We start from the raw sequence: 15,537 nt of genomic DNA, 5'->3' as shown, positions 1-15,537 counted from the left end.
CATGAGCTGTAAGGCAGGCTCTGAAGTTTTACTGAACACTGCTAAGAAGTCAACCCTAAATGTTAAAACTGCTGCACTTGAAGACAATGTTTGAGATTATAATAACTTCTGTAATTTGTTTCTATCTCTTCAACTGGGGTGGTTCTGTGCTGTTGTTCTCTAGAAGTGTAGTCTAAATCCACAGACCTTGAACACTACTTTCTCTCGACCTGCTTCTAGATTCCACTTGCTCCAGGCAAAAGCAAAAGCAGATGCAACCAGTGCCATCTGTTGATATGCCCTATCCTCTGCTAGGGGAGCCTGTAATGCAAAAGTACAAGTTAGAAAATATATATACCATTATAATGTGGAAAAAAAAGCTTGCTTTAACCAGAATTCACTGTGTAAGCTGCCAGAACACCTCTATATTTGCCACCTGATTCTGCACAACAGGGCTTCGTCCAAGAAAATGTTATCTATGTAAAAAATAGGTTGAAAAAAAAAAAAATACAAAGAAAACCACCCACTCCTGCACTCACCTTCTTATTCACAGAGACATACTTGTGGGAATGCTCTCCTGGGAAAATATTCACACCAGCCTTTTTCAAACCTGCTCTTAGGTCAAGTGGACTTATCCATTTTCCTGTCATGTGGGAAAGCACATCTTTCTCTTCCACCACTACTGAAGACAACATACACTGATTATCCTGTTGTACAAACCAGCGAAAGCATCTTACTGGTTGTGAAAGCTATTTTCTGCTTTTGCTATTAAAATAGTAACAGTATCTTTGCTCTTCTGGATATTTGCATACGTTATCTACCACTCTGGGCTGTAAACTTTCATCCATCTATCTCAAAGAAAGCCACTTTTCTGTAGTTTTCTGCTGGTCTACTGGCCCATGCTTCTGCTTGATACTGACTCTTAAAATCATGGCTGTTACTGAACTGATTTATATGGCAATGAGCAGATGGATGTAACTCAAACCTTTAGAAGGAACAAGTAGCATTAGTAGTAGGTTGTTGAAATGCTTTTACTTCTCTCTCCTCCCAATTACACGAAGAGGAACAATGTTTAAGTCTTTAGCTGGTGCAGCAGTCTTGAATTCAGCAAAGTACTATCAACATCGAAGGACCAAACAATCATACAGCTGCTTTCTTCTGAGCAGTTCACAGAAAATAATGGAAATTAAATCACCAATCAATCATCTCCCTCACTTTCAACTGGGGAACAGTAACATTCAAATTGCTCTTATGGTTCTTGATAAAGGGCACTGTATTAATTCTGGTGTGGTTTTTTTTTTTTTTAATCTGCAAATGTTTTACAGAAAATAATGGAAATTAAATCACCAATCCATCTCCCTCACTTTCAACCGGGGAACAGTAAGATTCAAATTGCTCTTATGGTTCTTAATAAAGGGCACTGTAATAATTCTGGTGTGGTTTTGTTGGTTTTTTTTTTTTAATCTGCAAATGTTTTATAAAAAATATTTACAATACCTTAATTTGTATCTGAATTGTTGCAAAGACTGTAGTAACTATAAGGAGTGCTTCATCCATACCAGTAGGTCGCAGTTCCCATGCCTGATAGAGCATGTGGCAATGAGCATCCTGGAGAAGGGCTACTGTGTAAAAGGCGTCCATCTCAAAGGTGAGACTCTTTTCTTGTGTTTTATATGTTATGTTGCTGATACCATCAGTTCTCCACTGTTGGCCTTTACCAAAGGGATGCAAAAATTCAAAGAAAGAAGCCTATGTAAAGCTTCTGCTTGTGATGGGTGCTGGGGAAGAATTAATTAGTAAACACATCCTAGGTTAACTAATATTCAGAGTTAGGATAAAGTACTAGGCACAAACCAAAGAGAATTCACTTAAGGTAAAAAACTCCCCTCGTTTTAATTGTCTTGTTCACAAGACTGGGCTAATTTTGACAGGAAAGCTTCTCCTTAACCTCAAAAGAAATAGAAATACTAATGTAACTGTCATTTTTTTACCGACTATATAGCAGTCCATAAGTTCATTTTCAATAGTAACTTCAAACATAAAACCATTTTAATAGATTCTATTCTAGTATCTTCTTACTTCATACTTTTCTAATAAGTAGAATACTACATTCTGGAAATACTCAAACTCGGGTATAAATCCCATTATTCAAACTTAAAATAAATTTATGTCCTAAACCTGGTACCTGCAGGATCCCATCGGGCTATCACAGGATCCTTAAAATATATCACATCATCAGAAAGCCCAAGGGTGATCTGTATGGGTGGATGTGTGGCATCTTCAGCCTCTTCTGGGGGATATGTGTATGACTCCAATCCAACGGCGAGTACCTTTGGCAACATGGGAAAAGGACAGAGAACATTTTTATTTAAAAATGTACTACCTTTCTTTTTTTTTCTTTTTTTTTTTTTTTAAGTCCACTTAATCACCTGTGGAATTTTTCTAACACACCATTTAAAATTTATTAGTACTAATGGTGTGCTAATATTGCATGCTTCCAACACATTTCCAACTACACTGTTGAAGACAGTAGAAGGGCCGCTATGACCGGGCCTTTGAACCCCTTATGTGCCTCACAGTAGGCATAGTCACTTTTTAATAGATCCAGAGTCTTCAAAAAAACCCCAAGAGCACCTGAGAGGCAAAACCAGACATAATTCCACACAGTGTCAAAGGGAATGAAAGATGTCACTGGTAAGTGGCAGTGCAGGTCCATGTGCTCGGCCGGGAACAAAGCTCCCAGGCCTCTCCATCTCCCCACACTCCTGCTTGATTAGTATGCACTGGAATTTCCTTCATTAAAGTTTTTCAGCTTCACTAAAAAAAAAACCTGTAATCTAGGTTAATGCTGCATCAGGCTCCATGAGTGGGAAAACTGGCACACATTGGCTATAGGCCTCAAGTATCTTACAGAGCCTGGCACTGAATTGGTGGTAATCTTATCACCATCCCCGTTTAAGTGTACCTTGAACAACTAACAACTTCTCTCTTTGATTTTACTTTGGCCAAGAGTATGTTTCAGCACAGCAATCTGTGCTAGAAAATACTGATGAGCAAACAGCTCTCCAAGTGCAGGCTGATCTGTTCCCCACAACTGCTCCAAAAATTGGCCTAGTTAAGAAACTCGGGCCTTTAGTTTGCAATGACACACTACTTCTGTACGGTGGTGACGCACCTCCAAACAGCTCTTCAAGAATGACAGGCAAGAGGACTGCACAGGGTGTCATCTCTTGCCTCACTTACCTCCACCATATTCCAGTCCTTGACTTTTTTGACCTGAGGTGGAAGCTGTAGTGCGTCGATGTGGTACACACCACCCACTGGGACAAACTGTTGCAAATCAACAATGGTTTCAGCGGTTAACGCCTCTTCCTTTTCATTTGTATTTTCCTGCATCGGTGGATCCTGACCTAAAAGAAATAAATATATAACCAAACAACATGAGTTAACTTGGTGCTTAAACTAAAACACTGAAGTTTCTCACTTCTACTTTTCCCTTTTGCACAAAAAGCCCATGTGCTTGAAGTGCAGCAATACCTTATAGCAAAAACCTTATCGCAATACCTTATAGCGGCCTTTCAATCCCTGAAGGGTGCCTACAGAAGAGCTGGGGAGGGACTCTTTGCCAGGAGGTGTAATGATAGGACAAGGGGAAACGGTTTTAAATTGGAAGAAAAAAGATTCAGATTAGATCTAAGGAAGAAATTCTTTGCTGTGAGGGTGGTGAGACACTGGAACAGGTTGCCCAGAGAAGCTGTGGCTGCCCCATCCCTGGAGGGGTTCAAGGCCAGGCTGGATGGGGCTTGGAGCAACCTGGTCTGGTGGGAGGTGTCCCTGCCCAGGGCAGGGGGGGTGGAATAAGATGATCTTTGAGGTCCCTTCCAACCCAAACCATTCTATGATTCTATGATAAGTGCTTTACGCTCTGCAGCATTTCAGCACCATCTACTGGTTTTGCTCAAATCTTTTCACAATTAATTGAGATGTGGGGAAAGACACTAGGACAATGAAAAGCACTTCTTGGTTTGGTACTGAGCTTTTTTAACAGATTAATCTCTAATTTTGTAGTCAAGTCAACAAGATTTGTATAGGCATAAGATTTTACTGACAAAATGTGTCACATCATTCATCACAGAAGAATTTCATAAATACACACTACAGTAGATTCCGGACAGGTTTAATAAGATTGTATTGGTATAAAAAGAAATGAGGCTAATAAAAAAATAACAGGCACCTACATGTGCTGAAGGTGAAAGACAGATGATATTTATGAACAGCAAGAGGGATTTAACATGAAAAATAATTACGTAGCTATTACATATATGTATATAAGTTTTAATTAATTGGAAAATGATATTAGAAGGCATCAATACCATGGTGCAAAATGCCTAGAAATACTGTCTTTTAAAACAAACACACCCACATAAAACATTGCACTGGATGTTCCAGAAAGAGGATGGATGTGGTCAATACTGCAAAAACAAGTACTGTAAATCTTACAAAATTTTGTTTTAGAGAGTGAGGTAATCTCAAAAAAATGACAAATATCTATAAAAGATTTCTTCAAGATTTTCAAAAAACAAGTGAAAATGGTGTTTATTTTATAATGTCAGATTTAGTTGCATTATGTAGAGATTTTTATTCTGCTTTTATTCAGACATTCAACAGAACATCCTTTTCCAATTATTGAGAGCAAAAAAATTACAGGAAAAATAAATTTATGTTTTACTAGTAGCCACAGTGGTAGCGTGCACTTTACCTTGCTTTTTAAAATAATCATTAAAAAATATATAAGTGTCTTCTAAACAAAACCATTCTCCCAAGATAAACTAACATCTTGACACTGGTACAATGAAGCTAAATCCCGAGAAGGACTGGCTGTTGTTGCAGTGGTTTTTTTCTTCTCTTCTACCTGGCCACTCATTTTCACTGAATTTCTGGTAACTGAGTATCCTTTCAAATTCTATGAAAATTGGTTGAATGGGTTTGCAAATCATTAACACGCCAGCAAAAGCATAATCTCATAGGCCTTCTCTCCTTACTAAAGCAGATTAACAAACTTGACGACATTCAGGTATAGTCAGAGCCCTTCTGTGCACACACCTCTCACCTAATACTATGGTAGGGATTTGCAATGCCCTACTGAAATAAAATAGTAAATTCCTCCCAATGAAGCCCAAGTTCTTTATATTCTCTGGAATACCACCTTGTTTGGGTGGTCTTTAGGGTTTAGTCTGACAAGTGGTTGCTTGGACTGTGCTCAGCAGAAAGTGTGGCTTGTTTGGGTTTGGTTTTCTTTACAACACGAAAAAGACTGTACAGCTCAGCTAAACTATGCTGAACAGTTTGCAGCTGTTTTATTTCAGAGTGTACTACAAGACACTGACTCTTATTAAACCAAATGACACCACAACACTGAAGAAATTTGTAACTTAACTTATGCGGGACAGATAATACATTTAGTTCCTAGAATTAGGTCCTCTTTTAGCAAAGTAAAAAAAAAAATATCTTGTTCTAAGTGTCTGTTTAAGTAATACTCAGTAATACCTATACTACCTGAGTGCCTTCCATTATATGCCTTTAAATAATTTATTTTTGAGGAAGTCAATCTCACCATACAGCCTGGCAGATTCATGAAGATTGTCTCATCCTTAAACATACATAATTGTATGCATAATAATACACAGATTCATGAAGATTGTCTCATCCTTAAACATACATAATTGTATGCATAGTAATACACAAACATACAGAAACATATTAAATATGTCCCTGAACATAAATATAAATAATACATTAATTATTGAAAATAACTGTGGGTACAAAATCCATCTTCCTATCTGTCCTATTTTCACTGTGCATTTAACAATCATTAATAGAAATGTCAACAAACCTCAAATGTTATCGAAACGTCAATATATTTACAAACTTCGTTCCATTCACATCGAAATGTATATCACAGTGTTTCCATATATAAAATTAAACGTTTCATTTTGCAGTACTGCACATAAACTAACCGAATACCTTGTGAGAGTATGTCCAAGATTTCTGATTTCTTCTCAATTTCCTCCTCTGTCTCACTTATACCAGCTATGCTGGTGGTTTCTTTGAAAGAGGTAGCACTCTATATAAAAAGCAAAAGACATTTTTTTCATTAGTCAGAGACAGACACAGTAGGGAAGAGGGTATCACCTCCTTCAACGAGAAGCAATACAGTCTCACTCCTCCAGCAACATTTGGACCAATCTTGCAACAGGGTCAAGGTTTTAGGAGAAATCACTTCTACTTAGCTAGCAAAGATAGTTTTGATTAAAGGTGCCCTCCAACGTTGTAACCAGACATATAAATAGAGATAAAGAATTACTTCAGTTCCACCGCAAATTCCATCTTGAGCTTTCCAAGTACCACACAAGCACTTCACCTTTTTAGCAGTGTGTGCACTCAAAAATTTGTTTATGCTGACATTGCAGCTAGAAGGGTGACACAAAGAAAACTTAAGCCAACACTGAATTGAAAGCCATGCTAAAACTCTGCCAGAAACCCCACTTGCAGTTGTAGCCTGTGCTTTGCCCATTATATTTATTCCCTTTCTCACACTGTTTTTTATTTTAAAAATATTACCCTAGATTTCCAGCCAAATTTCCAACCCAGATATGATTTCATCCCTGTCTTCTCTGATAGCACAGAAGTAGAGAGAAGGTGGATCAGTGGACGAGCCATCCGTTTGGAGGCCAAGGCACCTCCTGCCAGTGCGTGGGAGGAAGACACATCTCCTGGAGCAGGACAGAAGGTGAGGGGAAAGAAGTGTTTACACACATAAATGTGGGGGATCTCAAGGCAGAGCTAGACAGGAGGAGGGACTGCAGTAGCTGAGACAAGGGAAGTCCTCAGAGGGAACAGAAAAATTCACAAAACTGGACTGAGAGAGAGTAAGACCTGGGGAAAAAAAAAAGAGAAAGAACGAAATAAGCAGCTTAAATGAAGTCTGAAAAATGTAGGTGAAAACTGCCAAGAGACAGGATTTTTCACACAAAAAAGAAAAAAGGAACTAAGAAAAACGGGATTTCAAGCACTGATTCACTACAAGGTATCAGGGACTGAAAAGGAAAAAGGCAATGATTGTTGCTCCAAATGTATTAAAAAGGCATAAAACACGATGGTTCACAGTTATTCGTACAGAAATCTTAGATAGAGAACCTGAGTAAGCTATAATACTCAGATGTAATATCAGATAATACTGAAAGTGAACTGCTCCAAATGTATTAAAAAGGCATAAAACATGATGGTTCACAGTTATTCGTACAGAAATTTTAGATAGAGAACCTGAGTAATCTATAATACTCAGATATAATATCAGATAATACTGAAAGTGAATAACCCAAACTCAGTGACAAATACACAAACCCAAGGCAGCCCCACAGCCCCCAAAGCCAACACACTCCCTTGAGGAGTGGTGATGAGGGGAATCCAGCAAATAGAAACAGCATTGGGACAGCCCTCTCTCCAGTGGCAAAAGCTTCAGACACTGAGCAACCAAATAACTGCACCACCTAGACATGCTGAACTGAATCCTATTCTGCACACTGCTAATTGTCCTAATACTGGGTTCCTGCAGTGATTTGATGGGGCTGTCAGTTTCTCAGAAGCAGAAAATAAGTCACAGGTTTATGGAAATACCTTACAATGGCACCTAACGTTCCTCATGGATTGATCCTATCCTTAAACTGCCAACAAATGCCAACTGCACGGCGACTACCGCACCCTTGACAAATGTCCTCTTCTACCTTCAGTACAACAATCTTCAGCCATTCACTTTCCACCCTCTTGAGAAGGTCTGTGGCACTGTATTGACACAAGTTGCCTTTTTTCTGTAAAACATTTAAGAACCTGGCTCTCTCAGGCACAGGCCACATTAAGAAGTTGTTAGACTGTGACTGGGTTTCAAGTAACAATAGCAAGGTAGAATATCTTTTGGTGAGATTTTTTTTACTTACCTTTCTCCCATCAGAACACATTTCTTTGTCAGTGGGCATGTTGGGCTCTTCTCTGGCTTTCTTTTCCTCTTCTACTGGTTTTTCTACATTGTCATTTGAATGCTGAGTTAACTCTTCACTAGCTAGGACTTCCAATTTCGGCACACTCTGACACTGTAGCCAAAGTGGAGACACATGATCATAATGAGTATGCAATATGCGAATAGCAACACTGCTCACAGCCAGTGACTTTGGAAGATCAAATCCATGCTTCACATCACAAAACACGTGATTTTTGAACCTGTAAATAACAGTTAAAAGAAAAAAAAAATCCCCAGTAAGAGTGGCAGCACTTACTTTTATATTTCTTCATAAGTATTCAAATTTATGTTCTACACTAAAAATCGCCTAAATTCACTATTGATGCAGGGCACAGTCTAAGAAATAGAGTGGGATGGCACGATACGCTTCCTGTTTTGTATTGGCACATATCTGTAACCCCTCCAGAAAAACTGTCCCTGTATTAAGGAGATGAGGAGCTCCTTATCTCCTTATCTGGAGCAAAATTAACGGTTCTGATAGGATAACAATGAGGCAAAATCAGACAGCAGCTCTTCTACACAGTACATTTCTGGTAAATTTAATTTAAAGGAATTAAATTGAAGTTTAATGCCTGACTAACTTACTGGGCAAATCCTCCGTAGGTGAAGTCACCAGATGTCTACATTACAGCAAGCTACATACACGATACGCTTCCTGTTTTGTATTGGCACATATCTGTAACCCCTCCAGAAAAACTGTCCCTGTATTAAGGAGATGAGGAGCTCCTTATCTCCTTATCTGGAGCAAAATTAACGGTTCTGATAGGATAACAATGAGGCAAAATCAGACAGCAGCTCTTCTACACAGTACATTTCTGGTAAATTTAATTTAAAGGAATTAAATTGAAGTTTAATGCCTGACTAACTTACTGGGCAAATCCTCCGTAGGATTTGTCACCAGATGTCTACATTACAGCAAGCTACATCTCAGCACCTTCCACATAAAACCCAAAGATACACAGAGGTAAAGGTAATTTCAACAATCAACAGAATGACATAGCCACCAATCCTTGTGGCAGTGTAGGGAACATGCTAAGAGCAGCAACAGGAGGCCAACTTGCATCAAATCATAGAATGGTTTGGGTTGGAAGGGACCTTAAAGATCATTGAGTTCCAACCCCCTGCCCTGGGCAGGGACACCTCCCACTAGAGCAGGTTGCTCAAAGCCCCATTCAGCCTGGTCTTGAACCCCTCCAGGGATGGGGCATCCTGGGCAGCCTGTCCCAGTGCCTCACCACCCTCACAGTTTAAAATTTCTTCCTGATATCTGATCTAAATCTACCCTCTTCCAGTTTGAAGCCGTTACCCTCATCCTATGACGACATCCCCTTGTAAAAAGTCCCTCTCCAGCTTTCTTGTAGGCACCCTTCAGGTACTGGAGGGGCACTATAAGGTGTCCCCACAGTCTTCTCTTCTCCAGGCTGAACAACCCCAGCTCTCTCAGTCTGTCCCCATAGAAGAGGTGCTCCAGCCCTCTGATCATATTTGTGGCCCTTCTGTGGACCTTCCACAACAGGAGGGTCCTTCCTACGCTGAGGACTCCAAAGCTGGACACAACACTCCAGGTGGGGTATCACCAGAGCAGAGTAGAGGGGCAGAATCACCTCCCTTGCCCTGCTGCCCATACTTCTTCTGATGCAGCCCAGGATACAGTTGGCTTTCTGGCCTGCGAGCCACATTGCAGGCTCATGTCAAGCTTCTCATCAACCAACACGCCCAAGTACCCGTCAAGGCTGCTCTCCAGCTATTCCCTGTCCAACCTATATCTGTGCTTGGGATTGCCAAGACCCAGGTGCAGGACCTTGGACTTGACCTGGTTGAACTTCATGAGGTTGGCATGGGCTCACGTCTCAAGCCAACCAAGCATCTAATTTGTGAACTTGGGGTCTTTCATCAGATACAGAAGTTTCTTACTCATTGCAATTTCTGCACAACCAAAGCCAGAAGAATTCAAACAATACTTATTTTGGGGGTAAGTTCTAAAAATCTTCTAGTAAATGAACATTTATTTTTTAATTCTTGTTTGAAAATGTTAAGTGCATCTCTAAGATGACAAAAAGGATTTAACACTAACCAAAGTGGGCTCTTCCTGCAGGTCAGTCTGACATTGCTCAGCACCCAGCCTTCTTAGTTGTCTTAGCAAAGCTTAAACCAACAGGTCCTTAGTTAAGGCAAAGTACTTTTACCGATTTGTTCCTCAGATTTGTGGAGTGGGAGTAGGAAGTCCACTCAAAAATCTTGTTTTGAAAAATATATCAGTCAAAGGGCAATCTAATAAAAAAAATATCTTAGATTCAGAACCCACTATGGTGTATATTTGCATCCCAGGCTCTAGCATCTTCTATCTAACAGAGAACTGAACACAAAGCATGGTTCACCACTTTGCAAACAACTGTAACAGCTTAGAAGCTATTTAATGCATCGGCAAGAAACGTTACTTCCAGAGGAATTTAAATTCTCTGCATGAATTTTATTGTTTTAATTTAAAAAATTTTCTGGCAGTAACAGTTTTCAACTGCATAATTTTAAGAAACAAATCATAGATGTATCTATTTATAAGTAGACACATATATAAAGCACTCCCATTTCTTTAATAAAACACTGATGTAACTAGTACCTTCCTTAGCAACAGGTTGGTATGAAATCCATCACTTGGGAGTCTGTGGAATGAATGCTATTTAACATGAAAAAGATTATGAGGAACTGGTTCTTTTACTGTTCTGTTTACTCAAATTGGGTAGACAAGGCCAGGCCTCATTTCAAATTAAGAATTTCAGTTTGCTGTACCTCACTTTCTTCTTCATATTGGCCCAAATACAGAAAGTAACGTTTTTATCCTTTATGACTGCCTGCATATTTCCGGATTCAGAATCTTCATACATATTAGCTGTCTGCAAAGAAAAAAAGCCACATGTTTTCTTCTTATTTATATCACTTTGATTTACTTACATTTACAATTGAATAAATAGAAAAACACACATAGGAATAAAAATACGCCAGACCAAGCTTAGGTATGTTGCATTTATGTACTAAAACATGACAGTTACAAAACCAAATCTCTTTGTTAAAATTTGAACTACATTCTTTTTCTTCCTTTGACTTCATCAATTCTGTCAGTCAAATACTGACAAATATGGAGTCTCACATTATCCCCTTCAATCTGCCTATCTCCCTTAATCATATGCCCTCAAAAAAACCTCTCAGGACAAGTTAAATTAAAAAAAAAAAAAGGAAGGACTTACTGAGCTTATTTTATAATTCTGTCAATTTCAAGCTTATGAAATGACAATTATATTAGGAGTTTAATGCTAAACTCAGTAAAGACAATCAACAATTTAACATTTCTTAATGGGTTTTGACTGTGAACAAACATACAATTGATTCACTATTTCCTTTTTTGCTAAGCATACTTATCTGTATATGTACTAATCTATATATGTACTAATCATACATATATGATTAATACATTTAAAATAGCAAGCAAGATGACTACCTAAACATACAACCCACGGAACAGATTTCAAAGTCCATTTTTGTTTTTCTGTTTAAATACTCTTTACATTTCCCAAGATTTTAGTTTAAAAAATGTTTTAGTCATATGAACTTGTATTAAAAATTACGTACAAGCTAACCTTATGACCTGTTTTTCATGTTTGTAAGTTTTTATATAGTCAACAAGCTTTAATTTAGATCACTGAGACAAAATAGGAAACAAATTTCATACAGCGCCCCTTGTTTTCAACATCTCCAGATCTCATGAAATTTCACAATAATTTAATCTTAAATGTCTTAATGATGGGAATTTCCACTGGAAAGCTAAGATTTTCATGGGTTTTGAAGAATTACAAGTCTGATACCTGCTATACATGCGATCTGGAAACTCAAATGCTAAATTTGGAAACTCACATACTAATCTCTATGACAGTTTAAGAACAAACAAAACCAACCATCATAACGAGACACTTGGAGTTAACCTTATGTGCACTGTGCATATTACAACTTCAAAGGCGTAAATCTTACTTTCAGGAGGTGCTCTGTAGCTCCATTGTACTTCTGATGAAGCAGATTCTGCAGTTCCAGAATAGATTCCTGGTACTGGAGTGTTTCTTTTTCTGTTATCTCATTTGGTGGTGTGTCCAATAAAAGAAACTGCAACTTCTCAATTAACTAGAAGACATTATATGTGGGAAAAGTACCTCTGTTTTGACACCATCCTTAATATATTGTGTGTTATGCCATAAAAAACCTGAGGCAAACTTACTTCCTTTGTACCTAAACATTTCTTGGTTGCAGATATAATCTTATCTATCTCTAGAAATTTTGCTAAGCCAGCGTTATCAGATAGACAGTCAACCATGCAAAATGCTGGAAATTCCAGGCTCAAGTCTGCCTGCCTTCATTCCTCCAGTCCAATTCCTTCATTCCTTTACCTGTGAAATCTTAGCTTATGAAATAGATCATTTATTGAACTGGATTGATCATATGAAGAAACCTTTGGGTCAAAAATTAGTTTTAATGAAAAGCTTACAGCTTTATTTTGGAACATATTTTCTATCGTAATTATCTCAACTATGAAGTCTTAAAAAAAAATAGGAAGACATAGAGCAATTACATACTAATTCTTAGAACAATCCTTATTGTGAAGCCTAGAACTCTGTCATAACATTGCTGTCTTCTACTACATGCTAATATTTTAATACCTAAATGCTTGTACAGAACTAAAAGAATTCATAGCTGGCCAAAGCGACTTGCAGCACCGAGATCAAGGGAGGATGAGATTATATTTTATGCCTCCCTTTCAGTGAAGTGTTTTAGACCAAGAGAAGACAGACTTTTTGACATCACCTTGTATTTCCAGTAGGGGTGAAAAAACCCAAAAGCCTATCTTCTAGTATCATGTATTACTCCACTGAGCACACACTGCAAGGCAGCACACGTCTACAGCATCTGAAGTAGGTGTCACTGCCTTGGTGTCGAGTGGGGTAGGAAGTGTGTTGGGCATTTGTGGGAAAAACGTGACAGCAGGGAGAATTTCACTGAATTTCACTGAATTTTAGAGTTGGAAGGGACCATAGAGATCATCTAGTCCAACTCCCTTGCTGAAGCAGGATTGCCTAGAGCTTATGCAACCCAAGATATCATTGGCCTTCCTGGCCACAAGAGCACACTGCTTGCTCATTGTCATTTTACTGTACACCAGGACCCCTAGATCTTTCTCTTCAGTAGTTGCCTCCAGCAGGTCCACCCCTAACCTATACTGGTACCTGACATTTTTCTTCCCCAGGTGCAGGACCCTACACTTTCCCTGTTGAATCTCATGAGGTTCTTCTTTGCCCAGCCCTCCAGCCTGTCCAAGTCTCTCTGGATGGCAGCACAGCCCTCTGGGGTGTCAGCCACCCCTCCCAGTTTGGTATCATCAGCAAACTTGAGAAGAGAGGAGAGAAGGAATGAAAGCGGGCACTTGCCAGGCTTTTTACTTGGGTCTTGAGAAGAGAGGAGAGAAGGAATGAAAGCAGGCAGTTGCCAGGCTTTTTACTTGGGTTGCAGTGCAGAAGAGAAAGGGAGGAGCTACCTGTTGAAATTCTTGGAAGGGATCAGCACGTTCCCCGCCAGCTCAGAAAAAGGCAGTACACGGAAGGTGAAAATTGCAGCACCCAGCAAGCATTGCAAGACAGGAAATCTAACACCGAGAACCAAACCAGCCCAAGGCAAGTTGTATTACACATGTGACTTTCACCCCCAGTTTCTGGAAGACCACATTGAACTTTCTTAGCAACCACTATAATGTTAGCATAAATGAAAATACAATCCTACATTTACAGAGCAGTGACAAATTCCTTAAAAATTGCCTCACAAACCGTCGGTGGTTGGGGGCTTGCATCTTGGGAACTCCTGCTGACAAATTCCTTAAAAATTGCCTCACAAACCATCGATGGTTGGGGGAACTCCTGCCCTTACGTGACAGTTTACAGGTTGTAAATGTTACACAATAAAGCTGCTGCCACCAAAGTATCAGTTTACAGGTTGTAAATGTTACACAATAAGGCTGCTGCCACCAAAGCATCTATATATCACAGAATCTTCTAGGTTGGAAGGGACCTTAAAGATCATCTTGTCCAACCGTCAACCTGACTGACAAAAATAGACACCCACACAACAAACAAGGAGCATCATCACTAAACCATACCTCCCAGCACTACATCAACCTGTCTTTTGAACACCTCCAGGGATGGTGCCTCAACCACCTCCCTGGGCAGCCCATTCCAATGCCTGATAACCCTTTCAGTGAAAAAATTTTTCCTAATATGATATGAGCTTGTAAGTTCTGGCTCATGTTTCAAGTGTATGTAGCAGGGAAGATGGATGTTGGAATACTAGGCCTCAGTGTAGAAACATTACACACAAAGCCCCTAAATGTGCTGCATATTTAAAGTCAATACTCATCTTCTTTAGAGTTAACAATAGATCTGTAATTAAAAAACATAAAAACTGAAGAAAAACTTCAGGGTTTTGAAGGTTACAGCCAATTTCAGTCATTTGGCTGAAAAAAAAAAAAGGGAAAAAAATGAAGGGGTAGGGGGCTGTTAAGGAAAATACCATTTTAACACTTACATTTAGCACATGTTCTCCCTTCTCCATCACAAGCTGAATGTCCTCATTTTGATCTTCACGCCATAAGCTCATGAAAGTATTTATTTCCGGCAGTACCGTTGGGTCAGGACTTCCATCACAACTGAGGTAGTGCTCCCACTACAGAAAATGTTCAAAGAAAAGTAGATATGGGCAAATATATTATAGTGATACATTCACACCAGCATCTACACAGGACTCTAACACCACCTGGCTTATCACTATGCCAGAAAAAAATCATCTACTTTTATATTAATAGGTTAAGTTACTTGCGCGCACCCAACATTTGCTGTTTACACTTATTCATCAGTGGTTTCTGTTCTGCCAGGTAGAGCTTGCATGTCTACAAAAGCAAGGAATTCAGTACCTGCCACAAATGAGGGGCATAAATGAGGGGAATAAATGACTGAGAACATAAATGAGGAACCGGTGCAGATGGAAGAGGCAGATGGTTCACAAACCAGATACTGCCAACAAAACCAAAAAATTCCTACACTGGCAATAAAGCTGCTTAAGAGCCTTCTACTCAAACATGTTTATTCCTCCTTTCTCTGCCTCTGAAGGAGATTTCCTCCCCTTATCAGCACCGATTCAGCCGTAAGAAAAATCTCTGGTGGGAATGTGAAACCCTAGATTGATTGATTTATTTTTAAACAATTTTATTTTCAAATCAATAATTGGTCATTCTTACACATGGGGGAAGAAAAAAAAGTCAGTGACAGGCTAAACCCACTTACCTCTACACATAAGCCTAACGTTGGCTCACGGGATCAATTTATCACCTATAATGTAATGTTTATCATCCATTGCTGTTTACTGTCAAGATTAATAATGCAATATTACTGCAGATTGCA

General features: G+C 39.1%; 1 protein-coding gene across 8 annotated transcripts in view; it reads right to left on the bottom strand.

Annotated features, from left to right (window-relative positions):
* The window catches only part of CASC1 (cancer susceptibility candidate 1), a 28,943-nt gene that overhangs the window by 797 nt on the left and 12,609 nt on the right, over positions 1 to 15,537 (bottom strand). For 4 of the 8 annotated variants that reach the window (XM_014957015.1, XM_014957016.1, XM_014957013.1 and 1 more), the window contains 10 exons: positions 14,666 to 14,803; positions 12,074 to 12,220; positions 10,841 to 10,944; positions 7,974 to 8,253; positions 6,004 to 6,103; positions 3,223 to 3,389; positions 2,165 to 2,309; positions 1,477 to 1,691; positions 519 to 686; positions 187 to 300 (listed from right to left, as the gene is read on the bottom strand). In XM_014957015.1, coding sequence (XP_014812501.1) covers positions 187 to 300; positions 519 to 686; positions 1,477 to 1,691; positions 2,165 to 2,309; positions 3,223 to 3,389; positions 6,004 to 6,103; positions 7,974 to 8,253; positions 10,841 to 10,944; positions 12,074 to 12,220; positions 14,666 to 14,803 — 1,578 coding nt within the window. The remainder of the gene's footprint in view (positions 1 to 186; positions 301 to 518; positions 687 to 1,476; positions 1,692 to 2,164; positions 2,310 to 3,222; positions 3,390 to 6,003; positions 6,104 to 7,973; positions 8,254 to 10,840; positions 10,945 to 12,073; positions 12,221 to 14,665; positions 14,804 to 15,537) is intronic. The other 4 variants (XM_014957018.1, XM_014957019.1, XM_014957017.1 and 1 more) reach the window with 4 other exon arrangements.

This window comes from Calidris pugnax, unplaced genomic scaffold, assembly GCF_001431845.1.
Source record: "Calidris pugnax isolate Ruff unplaced genomic scaffold, ASM143184v1 scaffold189, whole genome shotgun sequence".
NCBI classification, from domain to species: Eukaryota; Metazoa; Chordata; class Aves; order Charadriiformes; family Scolopacidae; genus Calidris; species Calidris pugnax.
Note: the sequence above shows the minus strand (reverse complement) of the source record. Positions and strands in the feature narration are given on the sequence as shown.